Raw genomic sequence first — 13,903 nt, forward strand, 5'->3', positions numbered from 1 at the left:
TTAGGCTGAACCCATCTTTTGATTTGTCATTGCTTTGCTCCTGCTCTATGAATGAATGAGGCAACGCTCATTGCCTCCGTTCCCAAAAAAAAAACTGCATTTCCTTTCCTTTTCATTCTCAACTAGCGTAGAACAGCTTTAGCTGGTTACAGCACAGCCACACAGCACGTGAAGAAGAGTTGGAGTGAAACTGCACTTCTACCAAACAAGACGGCAAGCAAAGCAGAGCTGTACCGGAGCACGGCGGCGGCTCGGGTAAGGGACGGCGGCAGCGAGCTCGGCGCGATGGCGACGTTCCACTCGCGAAGTAGACTATCGGAGACCCGCAGGTACGACTGAGACGGTGCAGGCGGCGAGCATGGAGGCGCCGCTGTCGTAAAAGATGACGGTGACACGGAGTATGAAGCGCTGGCTACCTGTGCAAATCAGCAAGTGGGACGACGAAGCCAGCAGGCAGAAGCTGAGCAAGCGACCATGAGTCCATGACTCTCACTCCCACCACATAAACACATTCAACAAAGACAAGAACTACTAAGTAGGTGGAGTTGTTTCTTCTTCTTTTTTTGGCATAGATTGCATGAAGCTGCTTTGAAGATCGAGTGGACATTCAGATGATCTGATCCAGCACAGCCATCACAACACCCAAGCAACAGCACGGAATGAACATAAAGGAGCTTATTGTAGCAAACGATGTGATATGGATTGATTAGGGTAGATGTAGCACAGCGACGCTGGGACAAGCTCTTATTACATCAATGGCCTGAATGCCCTTATACTGGGATGTTTATACATCCTCATGACAAGCTCGATTGGTAGGCTTGCCACCCTTGGATGCGGTACTCCCTTGCCGTCTCAGCAGGATCACTCGCCTTTATAATCCCACGTCCAACTATAATTATGTCACTGCCTCTGTCGTTTATAACCTGGATTACGAATCGAAATTGCAAGTAACACATCAGCTCAGACACATGTTATAGAGTAGAAAAAAAGAGGGGGTCGAATTTTCATAAAATCTGAAGGCAAGCAAAACCTCCTACTGAAGCACATTTAGCTAAGTTAATTCAGGGTCATTACCAAGATTAGAGCATTTCTAAAGGAGAATTAACTTAACGTGAAAATCTGTGTCCACGCTACACAATATTGCCATATGTAAGAACACAGGTATTGTAATGACCTGGCCATTATGGTACAAATATGCTTCCACATAGTCAAACAGGCACCAAGCGACCAACAAACATGAAGCTTTAGAAGTTATTATAAGTGAATAATTGCAAGGCTCCGCCATGACTACAGTTTTGTATAACAACTTAAAAACCACTAAGATGTGATGAATAAAACATAGCCACACAAACAAATTGCACAGGTATAGTTGTACTTACAGAATAAGGAGTGTTGTATTGTTGCCCAAGAGCATCTCCTCCAGCGACCATCTGAACTCCAGGAGTGGCATGGATAAATGCTGGACTTGATGGTGCTGCTGACCAAGATGCAGGATTTACGGATATAAATCCAATCACAAAATCAGAATGCTGCTCAGCAATCTTTACAGCTGCAGCAGTGTAATCTCCATGGGCAAGGTTGCCAGCGGAACTCATTTCAGCAAGCAGAAGTAGCCCTCTTCCTTTAGGCAAACCCTTCAATTACAGAGCAACAGGTACAGTGAGCACTACAATACATCAGCTATTATCAGCTGCAAAATTAACTTACTCTCTTTTAACTAATAGTTACAGTGCATCTAGTTATAAAAAGTATAAGATACCTTCAGCTTCAAGCCATCTATGATTCCAGGCCCAGGTACTATATGTGCATTAACAATATCAGCCCAGTCCAATATGCGGAATATTCCTCTAAACCAAAGTAAAAAAAAAAACGCTAATCATAACGCATAAATATATAAAGAAATAAATGAACATAAATACTTTATAATGTCCTTTTCTAACCCTTCATATTGCATTGTTACTGTATTTCCGATGTCAGCAAACTTGCGGTCTTCGAAGATCAAAAAGTTGTGCTTTTCAGCAATCTTCAATAAAATGTTAATAAATTAAACACTGAGGAGACATGTAAAAGCTGAGCTAGGATATTAACTTAAACAACATGGAAAAAAACTCTGGTGGTCATAAAACAAAATGTGGTCTAGAGCATATAGTACACATATATCTGAGGAAAAATGGAAAATAGATGACAGATGTGCCACTATCCCATTCAAGCCCAATAGCCCACATAAGTTATCCACTCCGTCTTGTGCCCTAATACCACTAGGCCACCACATCCACTGCCTCTCCAACAGCTGCCGCCACTGCCTTGCCTCCTCATCCTCTCCACGAGTCCATCTCCCTCCAATGCCTCCACAACTCCCACCACCAGTAGCCCCCCTTAAAGATTAATAAATAGCAGAGGAGAGGAGGGCGAGGGGAAGCAAGCAAACATCCAGCATTAGCAGAGCATATCAGGGGAAAGGGAGCAGCACAAAGAAAGAAACGCTGCCAGATCCGTTTTTCTCTCTCCCCCAATTACTTGATTTCCACTGTTCAAGGGGCCATTTCCAGTTGCTCACGTAACTGCTCCCAATCTAGGGGAAATGGTATCTACTTCTGGACGCCTGGATACCTTGTCATCGACTAGGTGACACCATTGCAACTATGATTATACTAGAAAATAAAAGACCCTACATCTGATTTCTGACAAACAAATTCCAACTTAGAATATCCACCTGGACTATCATTTACAATATCAACGTAGTAATAAGATAAAAAAGATACGAACATAAAAGCATGATCGCATCATAAGAGCAGTTACCGAGCGAAGCTTGGAGCCAAAGTCTGGTGTGAAATCAGACAATATATCCACATGAGTTTTCAACATACAAATCTCGGGGCCGATCTACATAACAGTTAGATAATAGCATAAGCACCTGTTAAAACTGAGGAATTGAAAACAGACTCATTGATCCAAAATAAAACGTGAAAAGAGGCAGAATACATTGGATTTGATCTTAAATACCATGATTTACTCTTAGCATGTTGGAAAGGCATGCAAAAAGACAGAATGGAATTACGCCAGATAGTGACAGTATCAGAACACTCTATTCGCAACACCGCATGTTAAAAATGATATGGCAGCATTCAGATGCAGAACATACATGCGAAAGAAAGGGAGGGTGGTGATGGTGAACAGCAGAGTTCTAATGAACTAATCCATAGACAAGAGAGTGACACAGTACCGCTCACACATCAAGTCAGTGCATTCACTTCTCAAGTACTGTAGATTTAACACACGTAGATCTAAGTTAACAGCTCATAGGCTAAAGTCAGTGCCTATCACAAAATGGAGTATGTGAAAGTATCCCGCAGCCACAAAATTGTTTTTCACCTATACGAAATTCCATCTCAGTATCCATATTGAAAAATTAGCCAATTTTGTTCATCCAAGAGTATAAATTGACTTATTGACATTTTAGAGTTTCCGTTTAACTAACCCCTTTACCAACCAACATCAGAAGTCCAAAACTTGTATATACCTTCTCGGCCAGCTCAAGGAGCTCCTTTGCTGTCCCAACATCCGCAGCTACACACAGGTTGCTCTGCTTGGCCTCCATCACCTCGAAGAGCTTCCTCCCCATAGTGTTGGTGGCCAATCTCGCCCTCTCCTCAAATGATTTCCTAATCACCTTGGGTTTTACAGGCACCCCCGGCACCGCCACCTTCCTGTTTGCGTTGAGGAACAGCCTCACCTCCTCCGCTTTCTCTTCGCTCACCTTCCCGTGCTTCAAAAGCACGGCGAGCACCTCCGTCAGGGTCATGAGAGAGTGCAGCATGATGCCATTGGAGGCGAGATTCTCCCTCCCGCCCTGCTCTCGGTCGACGACGACGACGGCGTCGGCGACCACGAGCCCCTCGGCGCGGAGCGGAGCGGCGGTTTCGAGCACGGAGGTACCGCTGGTGACGAGGTCCTCGATGATGAGGACGGTGTCACCCGGATGGAACGATCCCTCGATGGATTTGGCGGTGCCGTGGGCCTTGACCTCCTTGCGGCGCATGAGCATGGGGACGGAGCGGTCGACGGAGAGGACGGTGGCGATGGGGAGCGCGGTGTATGGGACGCCGCAGACGAGGTCGTAGGGGTGTGTGGCGGGGAGGGCGTGGAGGAGCAACGCAATGGCGGAGAGGAGGCGCGGGTGGGAGACGAGCGTGCGGAGATCGAGGTAGATGGGGGAGGTGATGCCGGACTTGAGCACGAAGGAACCCAGCTTGACGGCCTCGATGGCGTGGAGGTCCAGGATGAGCGCTTCCAGCGCGGCGGCGTCCATGGCTAGGGTTTTTCGGCGGGGTTTCTGCCTCTGGGTTGGGGGCGGAACCGAGACAAGCGGCGGCGGCGGTGAAGCGAGAGGGGGAGGAAGGATGCTTTATTGCGGCGCAGCGGGGGTGGCCTTGGATGGATGGACGGACAAGATGAGAGAATAACAAATCCCATGGATTTTAATATTTTTCTGTTAAATTTGTACCATTGGTTTAATCGAAATCTCAGTAAAATCACAATATATTTGTACATACTGCGTGTGTCTTTGCTGACAACATTTGTATTTGAACATCAATCATACGATCCTGAGTTCTAGCTGATCGGAAGCCATCTGATGGATTATTTATAGATATACTCTTGAGAAATAACGTCCATTATGATAGAAATCTAATTGGTAGCTACACATATCTTGCATTATAAATTGCAACGAAAACTCCCAACACAGACAACTCCATGCTCCAACTACTCGTATTTGTAGGGAGGGCTCCATGGATAGCCAGAAACTATAAAATTCATTGAATTTATGATATTATGAAAATATTTTGAAGATAAATCTATCTATATGATTTTAATATTTCTAAACTAAATATTTTAAAATTTATGGTTAGTCAAAGTTTTAAAAGTTTAATAGAACTTTTTTTTAAATAACATGTATTTATGATCGGAGAAAATATTTATAGTGAGCGCTCGGTAGATAATCAGAAACTGTAAAATTAAGATGCTTTAATTCAGAGCATCATATAGTGGATACGCATATCAGCACGAATAAGGATGGTATATCTTGTTTCGTTTGTCCACACACATGCAACACAGAATCGTCATTCTCAATTCATTCTAAAATATTTGCAGCAAGGTTGATGGGTTTTTTTTTAAGGACTCGGCAGTTTTGATGGTTATTACAAACAAAGGCACATGAACAAAAATCAAGTAAAACTAGATTTCTACCAAGTAAGCCTGAAACCAAAGCAGAACCACGATAAAATGATCTTCACTTCTTCATCCCTGGACAAATCACAACTCACATACTATATTCCTTTCCAACTTTACATATATATAACTGATACATGGTAACCTTGAACGTATGCTTGAACTCTTGGTACTGTAAGGAAGTTGTCCGTATCATTTTGTTGTGATGTTAAAATCGGAATGCTGGAGCAACCTGTTTTTACAGAGACAGCTATTGAATAAGAGGGACGCACTCGAGCTCCATCTCAAGGAGGCCACGCTCGACATTCTGAAGCCTGACAGTGACCACCTGCTTCACCTTGTCATCGATGATGGAGATAGAACTGTCCCTCGGGATCCAAATGCCGTCTTTTGCCATCCATTTGTTGAGCTGTGCAGTATGAGTGATAATCGAGGTTTCAAAGGCTTTGGCTGCAGCAACCAGTGGCTGGATGTTGATCTCAACCTCCCCAATTCGATCGTCGGTGGTGAATGTGTCCTTGTCATAGACTTGCTGTCAGGAGGTTTGAAGCAAATATTACTCCCAAACAAAACCAGACTGATAACAAGAGTAAGTATGGCTGATTAATTTTCTATGTCCCGGAAAAGTAAACAGTAGTTACTAGTTTAAGCAATGGCAGTGGGTCAGGTATCGATAGCATAAGTCTTTCATTCCATACAGGATTCAGGCTGCTCTTTATCACCTTCGTTTTCATTGACTACAGAGGTGAAAATGGAACTAGAAATCATGAAAACAAAGAACTTTGCATATCAAGGATGCAATTTTGGTGGATGGAGTTTTTTACCTGGTGTCCTAGGTTAATAATAACATAAGGATCGCTCGACATCACATCATGAATAGCTAGATTTATTCCTCTTATGATATTAACCTTGATTAATCCAACGAATTCTACCATACCCATCTCCATCTAAGACAGCAAGGAGTCAAATAGTTTTCAACATTTGAGGTAGACTAAATTGAACTACAAATTTGGGATAATTTGATCATACTGTTTTCTTTATTGCTTTGTGCTCATGTTCTTTTCTCCTCCAACTGTTCCTGAAAGAATGGCCTAAACCATGTCAATTTGCACCGGTATGATGATTGTCGGAGGGTGAACTCCTCAAGCGGGGATCCGGAGGGAACCCTTTGAGATTCGGCCAGGGAATGATTCTGAATCCGCTTCGTAGGTGAAGTAAATAGGAGTAAATGAGATGCTGGTGGAGGTGGAATGATCGGATGCAGGAAGTAGTAAATGCTCAGGGGATTTTTAGACAGGTTCGGATCACCCTGAGCGTAACACCCTACTCCTGTGTGTATGCTATAAATGCTATGAGAATGTCTCTCTGAGTATCTGCTGGGTTACAAGAATATTTGTCTAGTCTAGAGTTTTGTGCTCCTTGTTCTTCGGTGCTCATCATTAGTTGTCTTGATTTCAACTCGGCTCCTAGACTTGTCCTCTGCTAAACTTGACCCTCTCTTTCTCCGAGGAGTCCGCCCTGCTTATATACCCGCCGGGGCGGTAGCGTGCCCAGAAATGATGACGCGAGTTCCAAGGCATCATAAATAGAAAGCAACTATCATGGGCTGCTGCGCGAGGTGACGGGGAGGGTTGAAAACGCGCCCCCGTCCAGTCTTGTTCGTCATCATGTCGTTTTTCAACGGGCGTCGCGGAGAGGGCCCACCAGATAGCCGCCGAGCAGCCCGGCGCGCCCGCCCGGTCAGAGCAGGCCTGACACAGCAGGGCGGCAGGCGGGGCGCCTCGAGCTCTGTGACGTTATCCCGAGGCGCGCCGGATGGCGCGCGATGGGACCCGTGAATTAAATCTCCCCACGCTTCTCTGTCAAGCCGTGGCAGGGACTGACAGCAAGCGTGGGGGGGCAGTTGGAAGTGACAGGCCATGCGCCCTCTTAAATGCAGCATCGGACCTCTCACCAGTTGACACCTCACCGATGGGCCCTTGTGGGGACCACCGGCGAAGGACTTCTCGGGCCCTTGGGGAACTGTGAGTGCTCGGGGGCTACTATTCGCAGCCCGGAGCGCTCTCTCCCGGATATGCCCTCTCTTGATCCTCGGGGAACCGAGTGCTCGGGGGCTACTGTTCAAGGTCCCGATCACTCTCTCCCGGAACTTGGCTTTTTGGTTCCTTAGGGAACCGAGTGCTCGGGGACCACTGTTCACGACCCCGAGCACTCTCTCTCAGAACTAACTGTTCGGGTCCTCGAGGAACCGAGTGCTCGGGAGCCACTATTCATGGCCCCGAGCACTCTCTCTTGGAACTTGGCTTTTCTTTATCGTCGGGGAACTTGGGTGCTTAGGGGTCACTGTTGCAGCCCCGAGCACCCTCTTCCCGGCATTTTGTCTTCTCGGGTCATCGGGGAACTCGGGTACTCGGAGACCACTGTTTGTGGCCCCGAACACCCTCTCCCGAAACTTGGTCTTCTCGGATCATCGGGGAACTCGGGTACTCGGGGACCACTGTTCGTGACCCCGAGCACCCTCTCCCGGAACTTGATCTTCTCGGGTCATTGGGGAGCTTGGATGCTCGGGGGCCACTGTTGCAGCCCCGAGCACCCTCTCCCGGAACTTGGTCTTCTCATACCTCGGGGAGATACCTCTCGAGGGAGGGCGCCACATTGCACTCCGCTGTTATGGCCTCGAGACTCGGGGACCCCCGGTTCCTGTGTCACCGATAGTGATGGTGATGGTGATGTTTTGTCATTGTGTCGTGGAGGGCATGAAAGCTGTAGGTTAGACAAAAATTGTTGAAGCTCACATTTTTGCCTGCACATAAGCAGATAAGAAGAGAAAAGACCACTTAGTAGAATAGCTACAGTTGTATCAGGCAAATCTCTCTCTTTCTCTCTTTATATATATTTGTCTACGCATAAACAGATAAGAAAGAAAAAGATCACTTGGTGGAGTAGCTACAGTGTATCAGGCAAATCTCTCTCTCTCTATATATATAAAGAAAGCAGAACGTGTCACATAGGACATCAAAAGATCTAAAAGTTGATAGGCTAATGTATACCCAATAAAATCATTGCGGTCCTCTTCTGAGCAATTTTGCCTTGGCTTTATATAATTTTCAGGCATAAATGCTCATATATCATGTTTACTGCAGCATTCCCACCTGAATCAGCTAAAACATTAATTTGTTCATCTGTCCTCTCATCTAGCTTCACTGAGACCACCGGAAATAGAAGGTTTCAACTCAACCTCCAACAATGAATATTCAAACCACTATGGTAGATTTACAGATGCCGTTGCTCTCACTGAACTCGCGTGTTTCTTATATAGGAGTATAATATCTTGGTGTGTCTAGCTGACATGTACCTTTTTCCCTTAAAAGACAAGTTATCTTCTTTTGTTTTGTAAAATTTATTCTACAAAAGATTGCTAATACATGTGTGTAGTTGTTTGCATGTGTTTCTCAAATAAGAACTATGATATCAGCTTCGTAAAATATTCATATAACCTGAAAAATGGCACCCATCCTGTCACAATGTAAGAGACATTTTGGACATCCACACAGTTCCAAAAATGCAGCTCTGACCAATAATTATAAATAGTAATATTATGAAAATACTTTTTAAGATAAATCTACATATATTAGTTTCATATATCCAGTCGAGTCTGTACATATTAGTTTGATATCCAGTCAAGGCGCCGGGGCCCAATGGATTCACCGTTGAATTCTATCAAGCCACTTGGCCGATCATTAAATACGATGTCCTTCTCGCGATCAACACCTTCAACACTAGTGATCACCGGGGGTTAGCTCGCCTGAATAGTGCCTTCATCACTTTGTTGCCGAAGAAGGAGCAAGCTGCAGCCGCCTCATATTTCCGACCCATCAACCTTACACATAGTATAGGCAAGGTTTTAACCAAAGCTATGGCCATTCGCCTCTGAACTCCATCATCTCGGCCAGCCATAACTGTTCATCACTGGCTACTCCTTCCATGACAATTTCAAGCTGGTTCATGCCACTGCGATGTTGCTAAAAAGGGTCAAACGGCCAAAAATTCTTTTTAAGCTTGACATATCCCAGACATTTGATTCGGTCAACTGGACCTTCTTCTTCAGCAAAGATAAGTACTAATAAGTAGGTTGTGTAGTTTCTTCTTCATTCGGCATAGATGGCTTGAAGCTGCTCTGAAGATTGAGTGGAGGGACATTCAGATGATCTGATCCAGCACAGGCATCACAACACCCAAGCAACAGCAACGCAATGAACATAAAGGAGATTATTGTAGCAAACGATGTGATATGGATTGATTAGGGTAGATGTAGCACAGCGACGATGGGACAAGCTCTTATTACATCAATGGCCTGAACGCCTATATACTGGGATGTTTACACATCCTCATGACAAGCTCGATTGGTAGGCTTGCCACCCTTGGATGCGGTACTCCCTTGCCGTCTCAGCAGGATCACTCGCCTTTATAATCCCACGACCAACTATAATTATGTCACTGCCTCTGTCGTTTATAACCTGGATTACGAATCGAAATTGCAAGTAACACATATCAGCTCAGACGCATGTTATAGAGAAGAAAAAAAAGAGGGGTCGAATTTTCATAAAATCTGAAGGCAAGCAAAACCTCCTACTGAAGCACATTTAGCTAAGTTAATTCAGGGTCATTACCAAGATTAGTGCATTTCTAAAGGAGAATTAACTTAATGTGAAAATCTCTGTCCACGCTACACAATATTGCCATATGTAAAATAGTGGTACTAAAAGAAGTACACAGGTATTGTAATGACCTGGCCATTATGGTCCAACTATGCTTCCACATAGTCAAACAGGTACCAAGCGACCAACAAACATGAAGCTTTAGAAGTTGTTATAAGTGAATAATTGCAAGGCTCCGCCATAACTACAGTTTTGTATAACAACCTAAAAAACACTAAGATGTGATGAATAAAAAACATAGCCACACAATAAGGCGTAGTTGTACTTACAGAATAAGGAGTGCTGTATTGTTGCCCAAGAGCATCTCCTCCAGCGACCATCTGAACTCCAGGAGTGGCATGGATAAATGCTGGACTTGATGGTGCTGCTGACCAAGATGCAGGATTTACGGATATAAATCCAATCACAAAGTCAGAATGCTGCTCAGCAATCTTTACAGCTGCAGCAGTGTAATCTCCATGAGCAAGGTTGCCAGCGGAACTCATTTCAGCAAGCAGAAGTAGCCCTCTTCCTTTAGGCAAACCCTTCAATTACAGAGCAACAGGTACAGTGAGCACTACAATACATCAGCTATCATCATCAGCTGCAACATTAACTTACTCTCTTTTAACTAATAGTTACAGTGCATCTAGTTATGAAAAGTATAAGATACCTTCAGCTTCAAGCCATCTACAATTCCAGGCCCAGGTACTATATGCGCATTAACAATATCAGCCCAGTCCAATATGCGGAATATTCCTCTAAACCAAAGTAAAAAAACACTAATCATAACGCATAAATATATAAAGAAATAAATGAACATAGATACTTTATAATGTCCTTTTCTCACCCTTCGAATTGCATTGTTACTGTATTTCCGATGTCAGCAAACTTGCGGTCTTCGAAGATCAAAAAGTTGTGCTTTTCAGCAATCTTCAATAAAATGTTAATAAATTAAATACTGAGGAGACATGTAAAAGCCGAGCCAGGATATTAACTTAAACAACATGGAAAACAACTCTGGTGGTCATAAAACAAAATGTGGTCTAGAAAATCGAGAGATCGCCTTGATATAGGTATATTGTTCCCAAAGGGAAAGGAATATGGAGGGCATGACGATGGGAATACAGAATGGATCAAAGAAACTTCTTATCAGTGCAAAAATTAAACATCCTAACAGAACAGTATGAACAGAAACATTCTATTCTGCTCATAATTGTGTTGGCACTCTGGCCAATCACAGAGACCCAGGGTGCCTAGACGGGCCCTTGGCGACGATTAGCCTAATTAGAGCATATAGTACACATATAACTGAGGCAAAATGGAAAATAGACGACAGATGTGCCACTATCCCATTCAAGCCCAATAGCCCACATAAGTCATCCACTCCCTCTTGTGCCCTAAATACCACTAGGCCACCACATCCACTGCCTCCCCAACAGCTGCCGCCACTGCCTTGCCTCCTCATCCTCTCCACGAGTCCATCTCCCCCCAATGCCTCCACAACTCCCACCACCAGCAGGCCCCCTTAAAGATTAATAAATAGCAGAGGAGAGGAGGGCGAGGGGAAGCAAGCAAACATCCAGCACTAGCAGAGCATATCAGGGGAAAGGGAGCAGCAGATAAGAAAGGAGCGCTGCCAGATCCGTTTTTGTCTCTCCCCCAATTACTTGATTTCCACTGTTCAAGGGGCCATTTCCAGTTGCTCACGTAACTGCTCCCAATCTAGGGGAAATGGTATCTACTTCTGGACGCTTGGATACCTTGTCATCGACTAGGGGACACCATTGCAACTATGATTATACTAGAAAATAAAAGACCCTACATCTGATTTCTGACAAACAAAATCCAACTTAGAATATCCACCTGGACTATCATTTACAATATCATTGTAGTAATAAGATAAAAAAGATACAAACATAAAAGCATGATCACATCATAAGAGCAGTTACCGAGCGAAGCTTGGAGCCAAAGTCTGGTGTGAAATCAGACAATATATCCACATGAGTTTTCAACATACAAATCTCGGGGCCGATCTACATAACAGTTAGATAATAGCATAAGCACCTGTTAAAACTGAGGAATTGAAAACAGATTCATTGATCCAAAATAAAACGTGAAAAGAGGCAGAATACATTGGATTTGCTCTTAAACACCATGATTTACTCTTAGCATGTTGGAAAGGCGTGCAAAAAGACAGAATGGAATTATGCCAGATAGTGACAGTATCAGAACACTCTATATGCAACACCACATGTAAAAAATGATATGGCAGCATTCACATGCAGAACATAACATGCGAAAGAAAGGGAGGGTGGTGATGGTGAACAGCAGAGTTCTAATGAACTAATCTATAGACAAGAGAGTGACACAGTACCGCTCACACATCAAGTCAGTGCAGTCACTTCTCAAGTACTGTAGTTTTAACACACGTAGAGCTAAGTTAACAGCTAATAGGCTAAAGTGAGTGCCTATCACAAAATGGAGTATGTGGAAGTATCCCGCAGCCACAAAATTGTTTTCACCTATATGAAATTCCATCTCAGTACCCATATTGAAAAATCAGCCAATTTTGTTCATCCAAGAGTATAAATTGACTTAGGGGCCATTTGGTAGAGCTCTGATTCTGCGGTGAGAGTAGGGTGGAAATAATTCTGTGATGGAAATGATTCTATTTGTAAAATCGTTTGGTGTGCTAGTGGTGAAAGTGATTCCTGAGAGAATATTATGTTGAAATCGAGGAGAATCAGCTAGGAATCAGGTGGAAGCTAGATTTTTCAGCTCCCACCTCGCAATACAAATCGTGAAGTGATTCCCACGCGGAATCCGCTCCCAGGCAGAGCGTTTGGCAGTGCGGGAGCTGATTTCCGCGCGGAATCACTCCACGGAGCGCTACCAAACGGGGCCTCATTGACATTTTAGTGTTTACGTTTAACTAACCCCTTTTCCAACCAACATCAGAAGTCCAAAACTTGTATATACCTTCTCGGCCAGCTCAAGGAGCTCCTTTGCTGTCCCAACATCCGCAGCTACACACAGGTTGCTCTGCTTGGCCTCCATCACCTCGAAGAGCTTCCTCCCCATAGGGTTGGTGGCCAATCTCGCCCTCTCCTCAAATGATTCCCTAATCACCTTGGGTTTAACAGGCACCCCCGGCACCGCCACCTTCCTGTTTGCGTTGAGGAACAGCCTCACCTCCTCCGCTCTCTCTTCGCTCACCTTCCCGTGCTTCAAAAGCACGGCGAGCACCTCCGTGAGGGTCATGAGAGAGTGCAGCATGATGCCATTGGCGGCGAGATTCTCCCTCCCGCCCTGCTCTCGGTCGATGACGACGACGGCGTCGGCGACCACGAGCCCCTCGGCGCGGAGCGGAGCGGCGATTTCGAGCACGGAGGCACCGCTGGTGACGAGGTCCTCGATGATGAGGACGGTGTCACCCGGACGGAACGATCCCTCGATGGACTTGGCGGTGCCGTGGGCCTTGACCTCGTTGCGGCACATGAGCATGGGGACGGAGCGGTCGACGGAGAGGACGGTGGCGATGGGGAGCGCGGTGTATGGGACGCCGCAGACAAGGTCGTATGGGTGCGTGGCGGGGAGGGCGTGGAGGAGCGACGCGATGGCGGAGAGGAAGCGCGGGTGGGCGACGAGCGTGCGGAGGTCGAGGTAGATGGGGGAGGTGATGCCGGACTTGAGCACGAAGGAACCCAGCTTGACGGCCTCGATGGCGTGGAGGTCCAGGATGAGCGCTTCCAGCGCGGCGGCGTCCATGGCTAGGGTTTTTCGGCGGGGTTTCTGCCTCTGGGTTGGGGGCGGGACCGAGACAAGCGGCGGCGGCGGTGAAGCGAGAGGGGGTGGCCTTGGATGGACGGACGGACAAGATGAGAGAATAACAAATCCCATGGATTTTAATATTTTTCTGTTAAATTTGTACCATTGGTTTAATCGAAATCTCAGTAAAATCAGAATACATTTGTACA

The 13,903-nt window shown here is 45.4% G+C and overlaps 2 protein-coding genes and 1 pseudogene across 3 annotated transcripts; all 3 read right to left on the reverse strand.

Annotated features, from left to right (window-relative positions):
- Positions 1–675: 675 nt before the first annotated feature.
- Positions 676–4,427, reverse strand: LOC133928352 (uridine 5'-monophosphate synthase). The gene is made up of 6 exons (XM_062374652.1): positions 3,521–4,427; positions 2,800–2,883; positions 1,941–2,023; positions 1,760–1,847; positions 1,380–1,634; positions 676–923 (listed from the first exon to the last, which is right to left on the reverse strand). The coding sequence occupies exons 1-6, from the start codon at positions 4,307–4,309 to the stop codon at positions 795–797; spliced, it is 1,428 nt and encodes a 475-aa protein (XP_062230636.1). The 5' UTR covers positions 4,310–4,427; the 3' UTR covers positions 676–794.
- Positions 4,428–5,322: 895 nt separating this feature from the next.
- LOC133886304 (probable ADP-ribosylation factor GTPase-activating protein AGD11) lies at positions 5,323–8,445 on the reverse strand (annotated as a pseudogene).
- Positions 8,446–8,807: 362 nt separating this feature from the next.
- Positions 8,808–13,795, reverse strand: LOC133928363 (uridine 5'-monophosphate synthase-like). 2 transcript variants are annotated; one of them, XM_062374673.1, is made up of 6 exons: positions 12,906–13,795; positions 11,876–11,959; positions 10,774–10,856; positions 10,597–10,684; positions 10,214–10,468; positions 8,808–9,743 (listed from the first exon to the last, which is right to left on the reverse strand). In XM_062374673.1, exons 1-6 carry the CDS (start codon positions 13,692–13,694, stop codon positions 9,615–9,617), a joined length of 1,428 nt encoding a protein of 475 aa, XP_062230657.1. In that variant the 5' UTR covers positions 13,695–13,795; the 3' UTR covers positions 8,808–9,614. The 2 variants fall into 2 exon arrangements, with proteins under 2 accessions (XP_062230657.1, XP_062230648.1); XM_062374664.1 differs by lacking the exon at positions 8,808–9,743 and adding an exon at positions 9,816–10,128 and having other exon boundaries at positions 12,906–13,790.
- Positions 13,796–13,903: the final 108 nt, after the last annotated feature.

This window comes from Phragmites australis, chromosome 1 (assembly GCF_958298935.1).
Source record: "Phragmites australis chromosome 1, lpPhrAust1.1, whole genome shotgun sequence".
In the NCBI taxonomy this organism is placed as follows: Eukaryota; Viridiplantae; Streptophyta; class Magnoliopsida; order Poales; family Poaceae; genus Phragmites; species Phragmites australis.

Bases quoted from the DNA above. Each gene is read 5' to 3' on its own strand.
- LOC133928363 (XM_062374673.1), bottom strand. From the start codon at position 13,694: ATGGACGCCGCCGCGCTGGAAGCGCTCATCCTGGACCTCCACGCCATC. The intron at 10,857-11,875 runs GTAACTGCTCTT...ATTTTATTGAAG, and splicing joins TTGGCTCCAAGCTTCGCTCG to ATTGCTGAAAAGCACAACTT. The intron at 10,685-10,773 runs GTGAGAAAAGGA...ACTTTGGTTTAG, and splicing joins GTAACAATGCAATTCGAAGG to AGGAATATTCCGCATATTGG.
- LOC133928352 (XM_062374652.1), bottom strand. From the start codon at position 4,309: ATGGACGCCGCCGCGCTGGAAGCGCTCATCCTGGACCTCCACGCCATC. The intron at 1,848-1,940 runs GTTAGAAAAGGA...ACTTTGGTTTAG, and splicing joins GTAACAATGCAATATGAAGG to AGGAATATTCCGCATATTGG. The intron at 924-1,379 runs GTAAGTACAACT...TTCGTAATCCAG, and splicing joins AATACAACACTCCTTATTCT to GTTATAAACGACAGAGGCAG.